At 55.1% G+C, this 14,560-nt stretch overlaps 3 protein-coding genes across 3 annotated transcripts; 2 read left to right on the top strand and 1 right to left on the bottom strand.

Moving 5' to 3' along the window:
• The first annotated feature begins 3,074 nt into the window (after positions 1-3,074).
• On the top strand, positions 3,075-8,104 carry bcl6ab (BCL6A transcription repressor b). Its single transcript, XM_077615230.1, has 9 exons — positions 3,075-3,236; positions 4,877-5,038; positions 5,121-5,342; positions 5,503-6,051; positions 6,147-6,250; positions 6,361-6,480; positions 6,563-6,693; positions 6,768-6,905; positions 7,216-8,104. The coding sequence occupies exons 2-9, from the start codon at positions 4,878-4,880 to the stop codon at positions 7,324-7,326; spliced, it is 1,536 nt and encodes a 511-aa protein (XP_077471356.1). The 5' UTR covers positions 3,075-3,236; position 4,877; the 3' UTR covers positions 7,327-8,104.
• A 104-nt stretch (positions 8,105-8,208) lies between these two features.
• Positions 8,209-11,201, bottom strand: cmpk (cytidylate kinase). Its single transcript, XM_077615245.1, has 6 exons — positions 10,912-11,201; positions 9,485-9,631; positions 9,145-9,297; positions 8,990-9,066; positions 8,830-8,926; positions 8,209-8,698 (listed from the first exon to the last, which is right to left on the bottom strand). Exons 1-6 carry the CDS (start codon positions 11,092-11,094, stop codon positions 8,657-8,659), a joined length of 699 nt encoding a protein of 232 aa, XP_077471371.1. The 5' UTR covers positions 11,095-11,201; the 3' UTR covers positions 8,209-8,656.
• A 316-nt stretch (positions 11,202-11,517) lies between these two features.
• On the top strand, positions 11,518-14,318 carry fam78ba (family with sequence similarity 78 member Ba). The gene is made up of 3 exons (XM_077615244.1): positions 11,518-12,363; positions 12,591-12,870; positions 13,490-14,318. Exons 1-3 carry the CDS (start codon positions 11,972-11,974, stop codon positions 13,730-13,732), a joined length of 915 nt encoding a protein of 304 aa, XP_077471370.1. The 5' UTR covers positions 11,518-11,971; the 3' UTR covers positions 13,733-14,318.
• The last annotated feature ends 242 nt before the right edge of the window (positions 14,319-14,560 follow it).

The raw sequence follows: 14,560 nt of genomic DNA, 5'->3' as shown, positions 1-14,560 counted from the left end.
ATACTTAATTGGACTTTATTGACGTGGTCAAGCGCGGAAATGGGTTTGCACTCATGCCAAAAGGATAAGCCTAAATGCTAACGGAGCAGCCATGCCCGGGCACGTCGTAGTTCATGGATCACCCGGGGAAAAGCCAACCCCCCCAGCTCCACCCCTTACGGTGCCCCTGCTGATAACTGGCTGACTTATTAGAGGTCACGTGTCGGAGGCCCTCGACAAACACTTTTTTTGGCCACAAAGGTCGGCGAATTGGGAACGGGCCTCGCAAAACCTTTTGGCTCCGTGGCGCCGGTCAACACGGACACGCATTTGCCAGGCGGCAGTTGACAATAGCCGTCCTATGACGTGGCCCTCAAAGACAAAAAAAACCTCAGTGAGCCCAAAACATCTCCAGTTTGTTCCTCCGAGCATACTACAGAGGAATGGGATCGGACCAGGAGCGGCGGTCCGTCCGTCTTGGCTCGTTTCTCGGGCGGGCGAGTGAGCCCAGGCCCGTTGCCATGGCGCCCCCCCCCCCCCCGGAGCTGGGTGATACATAATATTTGGCAGAGGTACGAGGCAGCTCGCACCCTCGTAGCACACTGCGATATTTAGCTCACGCGGGGCCGCTTATGTTGCAACCCTTGCTCCGGGTCAATCTGCGGCGGCGGTATCGGCGGTGTCGGCGGCATCGACATCTACGCCTGAGGAATGTTCCACGCGAGCCAAGCAGCTCAACCTGACCCCCGTTTACACACACCAAACAGCCATCGACACTCGCTCATCCTATTTTGGGATCCCGCTCCTAGTTTTCTAAACGCCCGTGAGTTAGCAAGCGACAAAAGGCCAGGGACGGGACCATTTTGGGTCATCTGGGAAATCCATGGATATTGGACATGCTCACAATATTCACATTTAGTTACTATACAAGTATGGCCTATGTAGATATGGGACGGGGTGAGGAGGGGGTCCCGGGGGTTAGGGTTAGGCCGCCTGAAGGGTGAGGGAGGCCACCTCCCTCCATTGGAATGCTATGATTTTGCCATGGATAATGTAGGATCTGGTGATTTTTTCTTTCTTTTCTGAACGAATAAAATCAAGGCTTCCTCGTGGTCTTTTGAGCTCTTTGTCCAAGCCGAGATTGGACGCCACGCTGGCCACGTAGTACATGTCAGTCATTCATTGGAAATGGAATGGAGCCAAAGGAGGCGAAGAGGGGCGTCGTTTTCTGCCGCCGGGTTCGCCTGCGTGTTTGCTCGACAGTTCAGAGGTCGCCGGTTCAAGTCCGGGCTCTGGCCTTCCCGCGCCGAATCCCGAAAACATTCCCAATGCTCCCGAGGTGTGAACGCGCGGGTGCCCGTTTGGCCGTCGCCGCCCCGCGACCGACCGGCGACCGGTCGGCCGGAATGGGCTCCGGCGCACCCGTGAACTCCAGCGAAGAAGCCAAAGACAAAAGAGCCAAGTGGACTAAAAAAATAATACGCGTTGAGGCGACTTTGGGCCCATGCATTCAAAGCACCGCGCCACTCACGTGGCTGAAGTGGGAGGCCTGGCGTGCGGCCAAGGATGGAACGTTGATTCTTGCCAGCCTTTACAGTCAGGATGGACGTCGAGGCAAAATAGCAGGGACTTTCCATTCACGCCAGTATGGGGAAAAGAAAAAAGAAAAAAACCAACAAAATGCTATGGATGCCATGTGGCTTACAGTCGTGTACGTGCAGGCTTGCGTTGGGTTACAGCGCATGTGGCATCTCTTTGGCAATTTGGCGCTTTGAATTGAATGGAATGCACTAGAATGAGATTTCACAGTCCCTCTCCTTCTCCTGATGTGTTTTTCTTCTTCCAGGTTGGCGTTTGGCCTGTTTCTCTTTCCATTTCAGTGACATTTAACACGAGCTCGCTCAGCTCGCTTTGTGTTGACTTTCTACAAAGAGCAGAGTGGCCAAAAGCGCCACTTTTCGAGCCTGGAGCACTGGAGTTGGGTAAAGGTTATTGGGTTATGAGGAGGTGATGTGTGTCAATGGTTGGCCACGTGCCCGTTTGAATTGAAACTTGACTTGAGAGAGGTAGCCCTTCTCGGCTACAGTCACGTGAGGAAGCAGCGGCAGCGCCAGCGGCAGCGGCAGCGGACTCCCCGACGCTCGTCGTCAAAACGGATCAGAATTCACAACGCGTGCGCGTTCCGTACTTATGACAACAGCTGCTCATAAAGCGGCAGGCAGGCTATAAATAAACCAGACCCCCGTTATGGAGGCCCTTGCTTGTTTACGGGGCTTTGTTTCCTTCCATTTGGGCAAACGGTTGATTGAAACGGAGTAGGATTGGTCGCCACTCGAGTGATTCTCCTTTCAAGTGCAAGGTGGTTGGAGAAGGAAGGAATGCATACCTGGCCCCCTCCCCTACCGTCCCCTCCCCTCCCCTCCCTTGCCTTGCCTTCCCCCCTCTGTGTGAAGACCAAACTAGTTTGAGAGTCATTTTTTACTGACGCGACCTTTGATCCCTGTCAGGCAACCATGCGCCAGGGTCATGTTTTGGGTGGGACGGTGGAGGTCAGCCGAGTTCACAAGTCTATTTTCTCGCAAGCAATGCCACACACACATTATTCATCTGGGCAATGATCACAAACCTAGCAATCTGATTTAAAAACAGGTTAATACTTTACTATTCTACTTTCATATTTATGGCTTAATTGGGTTTTTGTTTTTTTTAACATCCTCCGGACAAAAAATTGGGGCTATGGTTGTTTTAAAAAGCAAGTATAGCTGAGAATATGGAACCTTTCAAATTATATATACATTAACATCACGAATGTAGTCCACAATACGTAGTATGTCGGGACTAGCTAGCTAGCTAGCAGGCTCGCTAGCTGACTGCTTGGCGGGCGGGAACAAGTTGAACATGTTGTCATTTTCCTCTCAGTATTTATAGCTTGGTCAGCTGACCGCCGAGTCGGAACGTTCCACTGCTCACAAACGTCAGGGCAGCGCCGGGGGGAGAAAAGCGCGAAATACGCTTAAAGACGGCACAAAGAAAAGCTACTTTGAGCGCACGAGTCCATAAATCCGTGCCGTTGTCTCGGACGTTCTTTTTGAAGAGCGTCTTGTAGAGAGGCAAAGGTTTTGTTTTGTCTCCACCCCGCCGCCCAGAAAATGGTACAGTCCGATGTTGAAATTCCGAGAATTGAACAGCTCGGTTTCTCAGAACTGGTTTCGCAGAAGTGGAGAGGCTGGGATTTTCTAGGAAACTTTTTTTACAAGGTTAGTCGTCTTTTTTTTTTTCTTCTCGCTCTCTCCGCCCTTCCTAGCAAAGTTGCCCCGCACAGAAGCAGCACTTTCCGCTCGACTAACGAGCTACTTTTATATTTCCTGCTTCCCATTTGCCTTGCTTTGCCACTTCCAACGTAATATAAATCGGAAGGGTCTTTTGTATTTATATTTTAGGGCGGACACGGATATTGTTTTAGGCCTTTAGCGTGGCGGAGAGAGTGAGGCAGACGCTGTCTGTCTGTCTGTCTGTCTGGCCATATTCGCATGACTCTTTTGGCATTGTAAACTTTTTTGACGAGGCCGCTCTCGCGTAAACGTGGCGTCTTCGAAGCAGTCTGTCTCGTTCAGTGTCCCTATGAGTCATTTCTTTATTTATTTATATCGGAGCGACACGTGGCTAGGAAGCTTGTACCCAAGACCCATTTGTGGACAAACTAGCAATGGCGTTGGCTGAACTTGAACGTAGTTGTTGTTTGTGTGGCGGTCCCAAAGTGACTGACTGACTGCGCACGCAGCAAACTCAAACGAACGGCCTTGAACGCAACGTCGCTTTTCTTCCTCTTTACCAGCGTGGATTTGCTTAAATTCCTGATTTGGAATAGGGAAGGGAGCCAGAAAATGTCTAGTCTGCTTTCGAATAAAAACATGTGGGCTTCCTATTTTTGTTGGCTCTGACTAAATAGTTGCGTAATCTGTGTAAAATCAAACTATTTAGACAGCTGACTCACTCAGTCACTCAGCTTATGGAAGGAATCGTTTGGAGTCATGCCCCGTAATTAACCCGTTCACTGCCGTTGACAGCATGCCATTGAGCTGCTGCGGCTGCCATTGAATAATCCAGTCCAATCCATTTGGACAGAGATGCCTGGCAGCCTGGTACCGAGTAGTACATTGGACCGGACCGGACGTCAATCGCCGTGAGTGGCGGCCACGCGCGGTTTATTCACAAAATAAAACATTGAAGCTCATTTAGCGGTAGAGAGCTTGTTGATTTGTTTTCCAACTTCCCATGATCATTCGGGGCAATATGCCAAAGTTATGCGTGGGGATTGAGTGCCACAACAGCTCCGACTCTGGTTCGTTGGTGCCTGTCAATGGCAGCCAGCGAGTCAAGATGGGGCCCCGCCCCCCTACTTTAGCGCCGCCTGCCGAGTGGCAAGTGTCATCTCAATGACGTCTTTACTACCACACGTTAACCTCCCGTAGGAAGTCATCTGTCTGCAAATGTATCATCTGAGAGTTGACGGTAATAAAAACCATCCCATTTCAGTGGATGTGCTATCGTGGGGCTTTTTGGAAAAAACTATGGAATTAAAACTTTGCTGTTCACGAGTAGACGTCCAATTCTTTTCCGGCGCGTTCCCAACGGAACGCGTTTGGAGGCCTCTCGCCGCCAACGACAGACGGCCATTTCACCGACTGGCGTTCAATTGGAGGATAGAAAAGTAGAATTGGGGCCAATTTCGTTTGGCGAGAGACCTTCGATAGGTTACGATGGGACACCGGACGTTTAGGGCGCCTCCGTTTGAGCGCGAGGTTGCCAAAACACTCGACATGGGGATGGTCGGGCAAGATGCCTTTTTGCGTGGGCAAATGAGCCACCCCCGCTTTCCCTGGCTGCGTTTCCCCAGGATGGCGTTGACGGCAAACGGCTGTGTTCAGTTCACGCGCCACGCCGGCGACGTCCTTCTCAACTTCAACCGCCTGCGAAGCAGGAATTTGTTGACCGACATCACGGTGCGAGTGGACGGCCAGCTGTTCTGCGCTCACAAGGCCGTCTTGGTGGCCTGCAGGTAAGCCCCCGGCGGCCCCGGCGCCCCCCGCGACGCCGGCCCGAGCGCGCCGTAACCGCTGCGCCCCCTCTCCCTCCGACAGCGGCTTCTTCTACTCGGTCTTCATGAACCCCGAGAACAGCCGCCTGGGCGCCATCAGCCTGGACCCCAAAGTCGACCCCAAGAGCTTTTCCAACCTCTTGGACTTCATGTACACGTCTCGCCTCAACCTGACGGACGGTGCGCTGGCCAACACCATGAACGCCGCCCTCTACCTCCAGATGGAGCACGTGGCCGACACCTGCCGCAGGTTCCTGTGTTCCAGGTAACCTCTCGGGACAGGCCGTGACGAGCAAGAGAATAGATAGATAGATACCGATGCGCCGGAGTGCCAGTGGTATTTTTTGGGGAGGGCCGCCCAAACCGTGATGGGGAGAAAAAAGGGCCAAAAATACGGCAATCGTCATGTTGGTCTCCCCCCGCAGGCCGCCTTTGAATGCGCACGTGGAAGAGGACGGGAGCGCCGCGTTCCCCCCCAGCGAGGCGGAAAAGATCGCCACGTGGCCCCCTCCGCCGGAGCGCAGCGTTTTTCGCGGCATCAACACCTCGGGCTCCTATCGCGTCTACGGCGAGCCCCGGGGTTCCCCGCGGGCGGGCCCGCCTCCCTCGCCGGCCCCCGGCGCCTTCCTCCCCGGCCCGGCCGCCGAGGGAGACGGCGTCGGGCGGCCGGCGGCCCGCGCTTCGGGGAAGGGCGCGGCCGCCGCCAGCCCCCTAAGGTCCCACTGCCAGCCCGACTCGCCCACCGAGTCCAGCAGCAGCGGCAACGCCGGACTGAGCCCGGGCCGCCCCGCCCGTTGCCCTCAAGGAGGCCAGGTGCGCAATTGGAAGAAGTACAAGTTGATCGTGATGAACAGAAGTGCCGACGAGGAGGAAGAGGGGGAGGGGGTGGAGGAGGAGGAGGAGGGGACGGCGACGGGCGGCGAGTCACTAACGGAAGAAACGGCCGGGGACGAGAACCCTGGCGCCGGCGACGGGTAAGGTCAACGTCCCGTCCAATCTGAGCGGGAGGTCCCGCGGCGTCTTTGACGGGCGGGCGGGTGACCGACCGTGTTTGCCGCTCCTCTGGCAGGCACCGCAAATGCTCATCGTGCGGGCGCGACAGCCCCCGAGGCCACGAGGCCGCGCGCCTCTTTCCCGACGCCTCCCACACCGAGCTGTCTCCGTCGAGCCTCGGTAAGCCGAGTCCCGTCCGTCCGTCCGTCTGTCCGTCGGTGGCCGGCCACCTCTAATCCGAGGCCGGGCCGCCGTCCATCTTTTTTTTTTCTTTCTTTCTGTCTGTCCAGAGGAGGATTCCCCCACAGAGAAGGAGCAGGCGTCCAGGAAGAAGCCGTACAAGTGCGACTGTTGCCAGGCCGCCTTCCGCTACAAGGGCAACCTGGCCAGCCACAAGACGGTTCACACGGGTGAGCCCCGCTCTCCACGGCCAATGGACGCGCCGGCGTTCGGGCCGAGTCGCACACATGGTGAAGTTGCATGTGGTTGCAGGCGCCAAGCCGTACTGCTGCGACATCTGCGGCGCTCAGTTCAACCGGCCGGCCAACCTGAAGACCCACGCGCGCATCCACTCCGGAGAGAAGCCGTACAAGTGCGACACCTGCGGTTCCAGATTTGTCCAAGTGAGACGTGGTCTCTTTGGCCGCCGCTGGCCGGCGAGCGTTTGGTCTGAGACCTTGTGGCGGCTTTTGCCCAGGTGGCCCACCTTCGCGCCCACGTCCTCATTCACACGGGGGAGAAGCCGTACCCTTGCGAAATCTGCGGGACTCACTTTCGCCACCTCCAGACGCTCAAGAGTCACATGCGCATTCATACCGGAGAGAAGCCCTATCACGTGAGTCTGCCGCCGCACGACCGGCGCTAATGCTACTTCCGATAGCGTCGCGCGACCGGCGCTAATGCGACTTCAGATAGCGTCGATAGCGTCGTCGAGGTAACAATGTCGTCGACTCTCCAAATGGGATTGGTTTGCGAGTCGAGAAATGCTGCCTGTCAAATGGCGCCCTCGTGCGTCCGAGCGTGATTACTGCGTGTCAGGGCATAGCGGCTTTGGCTTTTTGCTGTCCACTATTGGTCCACGTGTAGCCAGTTTGCCAGCCAGCCACTGTTTGTGTCTAACGGCGGGCGTCTTTTGATTTCCTCAGTGCGAAAAGTGCGACCTGCGCTTCCGACACAAGAGTCAGCTGAGGCTTCACCTCCGACAGAAGCACGGCGCCGTCACCAACACCAAGGCGCCGCACCGCCAAGTCTCCTGATTTCTCCTTGGCCCACGTGTCGGGCGGGGGAAGGTGAAAAAAGCACGCTGCACGGCGAGTCCCCCCCCCCCCAATGACTGAAGAAACGGCCCCCCCAAAAATGGAGCACTCGCACGGCGTCCCGTTGCAATCACCGTCAGACGTCCCATCCGTCAAAAAGCGGTGGCCGGCGCCACGCCGACGTGGATTCCCGCACCGCCGAACTTCCCGCTCATAAAGGATCGGACGTCTGGCGACCCCCGATGAAAGGTATTTTGTCCAAAGACGCACACGGGACGGGAGCGGGAAAACAAATGGTACGGGCTCAAGCCAGAGCAGCACATTTTGTCCACGTTGGACTTTTTTCCACGACTGTGAATTTGAACGTGTGGTTTTGCTCGCCGTCGAGCCCAACTTCTTGTTACAGCTTACTCGAATGGGTACGTGACGCACGCATCTGGTGTATTTTTCCATAATTTTGCTTTGTATCATCTCCGACGAGGGCGTGGATGGTATTTTGCAAGGCTTCCATTAAGCGTTTCCCGGAGGCAGAAGAATGTTACTATTGAAATGGACCTTGCCATCGCTGATGTGGGACAAACGCAACTTTGAGCGCCTCTCATAAGATAGTGCCTTATAGTTGATTTGCGAGGTGTTCACCCCGTACGCCGGCTGCTCTTAACGCAGACAAGCTAAACACGCTCAGGAAAACTGCCTCTATTTAATCACTTCTTTGTAACTGCAGAATACCTAATATATATATATTTGTATTTATAAAATAAATATGCATATCACAGGAGCATTCTAAAAGACTTGTTGCATTTTGTCTGAAACCTTTTGGGTGAATGAATGACCATCATCTGGTTTTTCAGTGTCAGAAAAAGAAACCAAAGCAAAACGGGCAAATGTTTTAGCATTTATTTTGGTCTTGTAGAGACACGGCGACGTGCCAGTGGAGCCGTTTCTGCGGCGGCCTGGGATTGGACGGACTCGCAGACGCTCATCGCCATCAAAATTACTACCCCCCCCCCCCCTTAGCCACATGTTAAATTCATTGAAACCCGCAGCAGGACAATTTGACACCAATAGCGACATTCGGAAGCCTTTTTCCCCCCCTCATAGCTACTTTATGCAGTTTTGGTCTGAAAAGCAAAGCTGGCATCTCCAATGGTGACATTGCTAATACTAATGCTAACCTAATGCTTCAAACATGAAAGAGCTTTTCCCCATTCTGTACTAGACCCACGTCCCCCCCCCCAAAAAACAGTGCATGCCGAACCTAAAAGGAACGTACATATAAATAAGGATCTTGATTTAGCAGGTGATGAAAAGAAAAGGTAAAAAAAAAGCATCAGCCCTCTTTGTCCAGGATGCCTCGGACGTCGGCAAACACCTGCGACACACAAACGTGGGATTGATTGACGGTGGCACGAGAACATGGGAGAAATAATGCAGCGCCATTTGGACCCCAACGACGCCCCACCCTAGATGGCTCCGGGGGACGGAAGAGAAGACTCCACCCACCTCATCTACAGACTTGGAGGCATCCACGCAGCGCACCTTGCCTTGCTTCTGGTACAGATCGATGATGGGTCGCGTGGACCGCAGGTACGTCTGGATTCTGCGGGAGGGCAAAAGGTCAAGCCAAAAAAGCCGACGCAGATGTCCGAGTGGGCGGTCGCACCGTTTCTCCAGACTTTCCCTGTTGTCGTCGGAGCGGCCGCTGCTCTTGCCCCGTTCCAAACACCTGTCGATGCACACCTGGGCACGACGAGCCGGGCGTCACCCGAGGAAAAGATGGGAAGCGCCTCCCCCTCCCCTTCCCCGAACGACACCTACTTGGTCGGCGCAGTCGAAGAAGAGCACAAAGTTGACGTGGGCGTTTCCGTCCATGACTTTGTTCCAACCCTGAAGGTTGTCCTCGTTGCGAGGGAAGCCGTCGATCAGGAAACGGTACTTTTCCTCATCCTTTTTCATGATCTCTTCCATCGCCTGTAGGTGGGAAGAAAACAAACAAACATTGAACACCAAGACCAGGGCTTCCATCTTGGAAGGAAAACTGAACCATTCCTGCCCGACTCAAAAGTGAGAATGGCTTTCAAATGTTTGCACTGCCGCCTCCTGGCGGATTCTTTTAAAAGCCAAAGTCAACAAGGAAGAATGGATGGGCCACGCTTACCGTTTTCAGCAAGTCGATGGTGATCTCTACGGGGACGATTTTGCCTTCCTTGATGAAGTTGGCGATGAGGAGGCCAGACTGGGAGCCCTCCCTGGCCCGTTCCGCCCGCAGGAGATCGCCGGCCGACAGGTGGGTGTAGTTGAAGTTCTGGGGACGGGTTGGGGGTTGGGGGGGGTACAGAAGCCACGGGTAGTCAGTCGTTGTTCAAGCGACTATCCTCACATTTCAAAAAAAGGGCTCATTGTTTGTTTGCAAGATCCGGGAAACTCCAAATGCTCTTTGGACACAATGTATGGCGCTTGTGTGCACAGACGTCAGTGGCTTCAGGCCAACACACAGCAATGCACACAAGCGCTCACACGCCACGGTACTAAATGACTTGACATTGGAGAGTACTGTCATTTACTATAAAAAAAAAAAAAGTTGTTTTGAGCGTGCCAGTTGAAACCAGTCGAATGGGTTTAGTGAATGCCACGTACAAGCCCTTTTCATTGTCGCATGTGGTCGCCTTTCGCAAAACTCTTAAACTAACTGACTGACAAAAAGTCGGTGCCGTAGGGCTGGGGGATAGTACGGCCATCTACGGCATGGGTTTAAAGGGTCACGCCCAGGCTGACCCTATTACGGATATGCAGTCCACTAGCCAAAGTCATGATGCCAAACTGGCACGCTCTGAGAATTTTTGACCACAAAAGGCAACAATTTTGTCCAACGTTCCATTTCAAAGGCGCATTAAAAGACTGACTTTTCTTTCAGGGACAGTCGAGTGAGTGTTCAACCCTTAACAAAAAAAATAAACATTAACCATTGACAAAATATGGGCTATTCTTAAGGTACCGTTTTAAGTATCCCTATTGTATTGGGAAAATATTTTTATATATCATTATAAAAGTGAGATGAATGAAATTAAAGTGTTAAAAAAAAGGCACACTCTCATTACATTGACAGAGACAGATTTCCAATCCATTTCAATTGGGAGGCTCATGGTTCGGTGCCATTGATGGCGCTAGACGTGTAATCCGTTTTGAGTGGGCGAACCCCCCCAAAAAAGAGTCATTCTATTCGTGCATAAAAGGGTGAAGTCACTCAATGAGACGACGAGTTCACCTGCATTCAAGATAACAAGCGGTGTTCATTGACAGCGTTAACTCGCCCGGGCTTAAGCCTGAAAATTTATGTACAGTATTTTTTATTGACATAAATGAGCGTCAGTGAGAGCCACCGATGACAATTAGCCAAGTAGCTAGCCCTAACCCAGGCAAGGCCAAAGCGATTTTGGAGGACGAGCGAGCGGCAGCCATTCCAAATGGCCGCTAAACGGGTAAGAAGGGCGATTTGGGGGGGGGGGGGGGGGGGGGACGTCACGTCAAAGCATCAGACGGGGCTTCGAACCCCCCTTCGCCATCGCTCGTGGCTTCTTAACTCACCTCGACGATTTTGGCGCATTGGGTGCCTTTGCCGGCGCCCGGCCCGCCCAGCACGAACACGACCTGCGGTTTCTTCATCGCGGAGGCGATAGCGGAAGCGGACGCGGACACGGACGCAGACGGCCGGTAACCGGAGAGCCTGTGCGCGGCGGCGGCGACGTTCGTCAGCAAACGGCCGATCATAAACCGGCCACGCTGGCCTTGGCTTCCGGCAAACCGAAGCGAGCCGAGCCCAAGTCAAGCGACCCAGCCAGCTCGAGTGGGAGGCTACTTCCGCATTGGCTGCCAGGGATCCAATCAGCGCTTTCCGATCGCCGTGACGCGGAAACTGCTTTTTTTTTTTTTTTTGCTTTTGACCGAGGAAACGGTCGCTCGACGCCACTCCCCTAGCTTTCCAGCATCAGCACCCCCGAAACAGGGGAGGGAAAAACACACGAGCGAGAACGCGGAGGGAAGAAAAAAGGAATGAAAGGAAAGAAGGATGCTCTCACCAACCAGTGCTTGACAAGAATGGAAGCGGAGCGTCAAATGGGGTCTGTCTCGGCATTGATTTGATTCTCTCTCTCTCTCTCTTTTTTTGAGGGGGGGGGGGGTGTCGGAGGGTGAATGCGGGCTGACAAAAGACATCGGAGCCTTCCGGCCTGTTTCCGAGCCGTCTGCCCGGTCGCCGCTTGACATGACAGCAGCGCGGAGCCGGGTGTCGAGCAGCGGCGGCATCGAGCGGCTCCGTGCGGCGGCGGCGACGACGACGGCGGCGGCGGTGGTGGTGGTGGCGGCCCGACGTGCGGACTCCCCGAAGAAGAAGAAAGGCGGCGAAAGCTCGCCAGAGAATCCTCGGCCTCAGCTACGGCCACGGCCACAGCTTCGGCCGCAGCATCAGCATCCGCATCAGCATCAGCATCAGCATCAGCATCAGCTTCAGCATCAAGCCAGGAAAAGCCAGATTGCACTTTGCAGGGACGAGCGCCAAGGGCAGTGCGGCAGTCACCACGGGGGGAGGAGGAGGAGGAGCAGGAGGAGCAGGAGGAGCAGGTCCCGGCTCCCCGCTCCCATTTGCTGAATGCTGAGTGCCGGTCGGGGCCAGGCCGGAACACCCGCCCCTCCACGCGGGGACCCATGCGCACGCCGCCGCCCGGGCGTCGTCCGACGGCTCCCTGGTCTGTGGCTCGCGCTGCTGGCCGGCTGCGCCATGGGCTGCATCCAGAGCATCGCCTGCAAGCCCCGCCTCCGGCGGGAGAACATCGTGGTCTACGAGGTGTCGGCCTCCATCGACCAGTGCCCCACCGTGGTGGAGGAGAACTCGCCCATCGTCCTGCGCTACAAGACGCCCTACTTCCGGGCCTCGGCGGGGGTGGTCATGCCCCCCGTGCCCCGGAATGAAACTTGGGTGGTGGGCTGGATTCAGGCCTGCACGCAGATGGAGTTTTACAACACCTACGGCGACATCGGCATGTGAGCGAGCGTCGAGTAGACGGACGTAGGGACGTAGGGACGGAGGGACGGAGGGGACGGAGCGGACGGGCCCGCCGTTGGGAACGTCGTCCGCCCTCCTTAGCTAACCATTCGGCATTAGTACCACGCTTGAAAGCAGTACTTTCGGACATCCACTTTGTGAAACGGGTGCTTTTGGCGAAGCGGCGGGCGGGCTCCCTCTAACTTGTTTGCTTTCCCGCGGCCAGGTCCAGCTGGGAGCTGCCGGAGCTGCGAGAGGGCCGCGTGAAGGCCATCAGCGACTCGGACGGCGTCAGCTACCCGTGGTACGGCAACACCACCGAGACGGTGACCCTCAGCGGCCCCACCTCCAAGCCGTCGCGCCTGACGGTCAGCATGAACGACAACTTCTACCCCAGCGTGACCTGGGCCGTCCCCATCAGCAACAGCAACACGCCCATGCTCACCCACATCACCCGGGATCAGAGCTTCATCACCTGGCTGGTGGCCATCAACTCTGTCACCAAGGTAAGATCAAAATCACGGGCGCATCGACTCGACTCCGCCCCCGCTTGTCAGGAGTGGCCCTTTTGGCCCTCCTGGGTTGCCGTCGACGCGTACCGGCTGTAGCCAATCCATTGATTGCTTTCGTTTCCTGTATTTAAGTAGCGACGTGTCATCACACGTCGCCGGATCGTCCACTATCGTTGACCATTGCTGACTGTTGTTAGCGGTCGCTAGCTGTCGTTATTCTGTTGCCTCTGTCCGTATGCGCGCCGCATGCGCCCACGTTTGTTTCCACGCCATGGTTGATTCATTCAAGGACTCCGTATCACACTGAATGCCTCGTCCTCTCCTGCTTCCTGCACTTGGGTCTACCTACATCCACGGTCGCGCCACACAACGCGGCGCGACCGTAACAGATGCCCCCGATCACGCTGCGACGACGCAGCGATGCAGCGTGATCGTAACACCGCTCTTCCCGCTCCGATCGGACGTCCGTCGAATGTTCCCCGGTGGCCCTAATAAGTGTTTTTTTGCGGCAAATTTCAAGAAGGGCGTCGTTGGTCGACGTCCAAAGAAACCTTTATTTATCGATTTGTTTGGCAAGGCCACTTTTAACGGCTGCGTTGTCTTCTCCTCCCAGGAACGAATCGTGCTGCAGACGGTGCGCTGGCGAATGCGGGTGGACATCGGCGTGGAGCCCGACATGCCGCTGGGCTCCCGGGCCTCGCTGGTGGGCGGGCCTTATCAGGAGCAGCCGCACATCCTCAACTACCAGGAGCCCATCCCTCCCAACGCCCTGGGCCGACCCAACGCCAACGACGCCCAGGTGCTCATGTGGAGACCGCGGCGAGGCGCGCCGCTCGTGGTCATACCGCCAAAATGAGACGCGGGGCTTCCGGAAGGAAAGACTCAATCTGTCGTTTGGCCCGTGACTTTGCCGCCACCGTTTTTACAACAACAACAACAACAAAAGAAAATGGACTCTTTTTGGAGATGTCGGACCCTCGGGGAGAAGCGCATCTTTCCTTCAGTCCATCTCGTGCATGCGTGCGTGCGTCAGCCACGAGCTGAAGCCTCGACAAAAAGATCGTCCGGCGGTGGCGTTGCACCAAAGCCCCCACCAAAGCGCCATTTCCGGGAGCGCTGGGACATCACGCTTTGCCCACCCCTAGCATAAACTGTGGCAGCCAGTCCAAGACTTTTTGGAACCCATTTAAACGGTGGGCCATCCAAGCGCAGACTTTTGACCATTTTGAGCCTTTTAAGAGCGAGCGCCTTGATGAATTTGTAGCCTTGAACATGCGTATGAAGACGTAGCATCCCGTAAGACTAGGTGTTCATTTAACAGGGGTGGATAAACTATTCTACAAAGTGGGTGCGGGCGGGGGTGTTTTGGTTTCAATGTCGAAAGAGCAAAGCTTTCCACAATACTAGTGTCCTGCAGGTGCAATCAGTGGATTGGAGTCAGCTGCTTCACACAGCCCAACCCCCGCTGCTTCAACTTTGTCAGTCAGCTCGGTTGGGGCTGTATGACTTGAACCAAAAGCTACTCGCTCCCCACCCACCCACGTTGGCCCAACCCCCGTTGATTCAACTTCGTCGTCTATGTATGTGGCGGATGGCTTTGCAAAGCCTGGTATAAACTGTCAAAAGCCAGTTCAAGACTTTTTTCAAGCCTATTACAAACATGGGCCATCAAAGTGCAAACTTT

The sequence above is a fragment of the Stigmatopora argus genome, chromosome 12 (assembly GCF_051989625.1).
Source record: "Stigmatopora argus isolate UIUO_Sarg chromosome 12, RoL_Sarg_1.0, whole genome shotgun sequence".
NCBI lineage: Eukaryota > Metazoa > Chordata > Actinopteri > Syngnathiformes > Syngnathidae > Stigmatopora > Stigmatopora argus.
This window is presented reverse-complemented; position numbering and strand designations above follow the sequence as displayed.

Bases quoted from the DNA above. Each gene is read 5' to 3' on its own strand.
- bcl6ab (XM_077615230.1), top strand. From the start codon at position 4,878: ATGGCGTTGACGGCAAACGGCTGTGTTCAGTTCACGCGCCACGCCGGC. The intron at 6,052-6,146 runs GTAAGGTCAACG...CTCCTCTGGCAG, and splicing joins AACCCTGGCGCCGGCGACGG to GCACCGCAAATGCTCATCGT. The intron at 6,906-7,215 runs GTGAGTCTGCCG...TGATTTCCTCAG, and splicing joins CCGGAGAGAAGCCCTATCAC to TGCGAAAAGTGCGACCTGCG.
- cmpk (XM_077615245.1), bottom strand. From the start codon at position 11,094: ATGATCGGCCGTTTGCTGACGAACGTCGCCGCCGCCGCGCACAGGCTC. The intron at 9,632-10,911 runs GTGAGTTAAGAA...ACCCGTCCCCAG, and splicing joins AATGCGCCAAAATCGTCGAG to AACTTCAACTACACCCACCT. The intron at 9,067-9,144 runs GTAGGTGTCGTT...CGTCGTGCCCAG, and splicing joins TCTTCGACTGCGCCGACCAA to GTGTGCATCGACAGGTGTTT.
- fam78ba (XM_077615244.1), top strand. From the start codon at position 11,972: ATGCTGAGTGCCGGTCGGGGCCAGGCCGGAACACCCGCCCCTCCACGC. The intron at 12,364-12,590 runs GTGAGCGAGCGT...TCCCGCGGCCAG, and splicing joins ACCTACGGCGACATCGGCAT to GTCCAGCTGGGAGCTGCCGG. The intron at 12,871-13,489 runs GTAAGATCAAAA...TTCTCCTCCCAG, and splicing joins CCATCAACTCTGTCACCAAG to GAACGAATCGTGCTGCAGAC.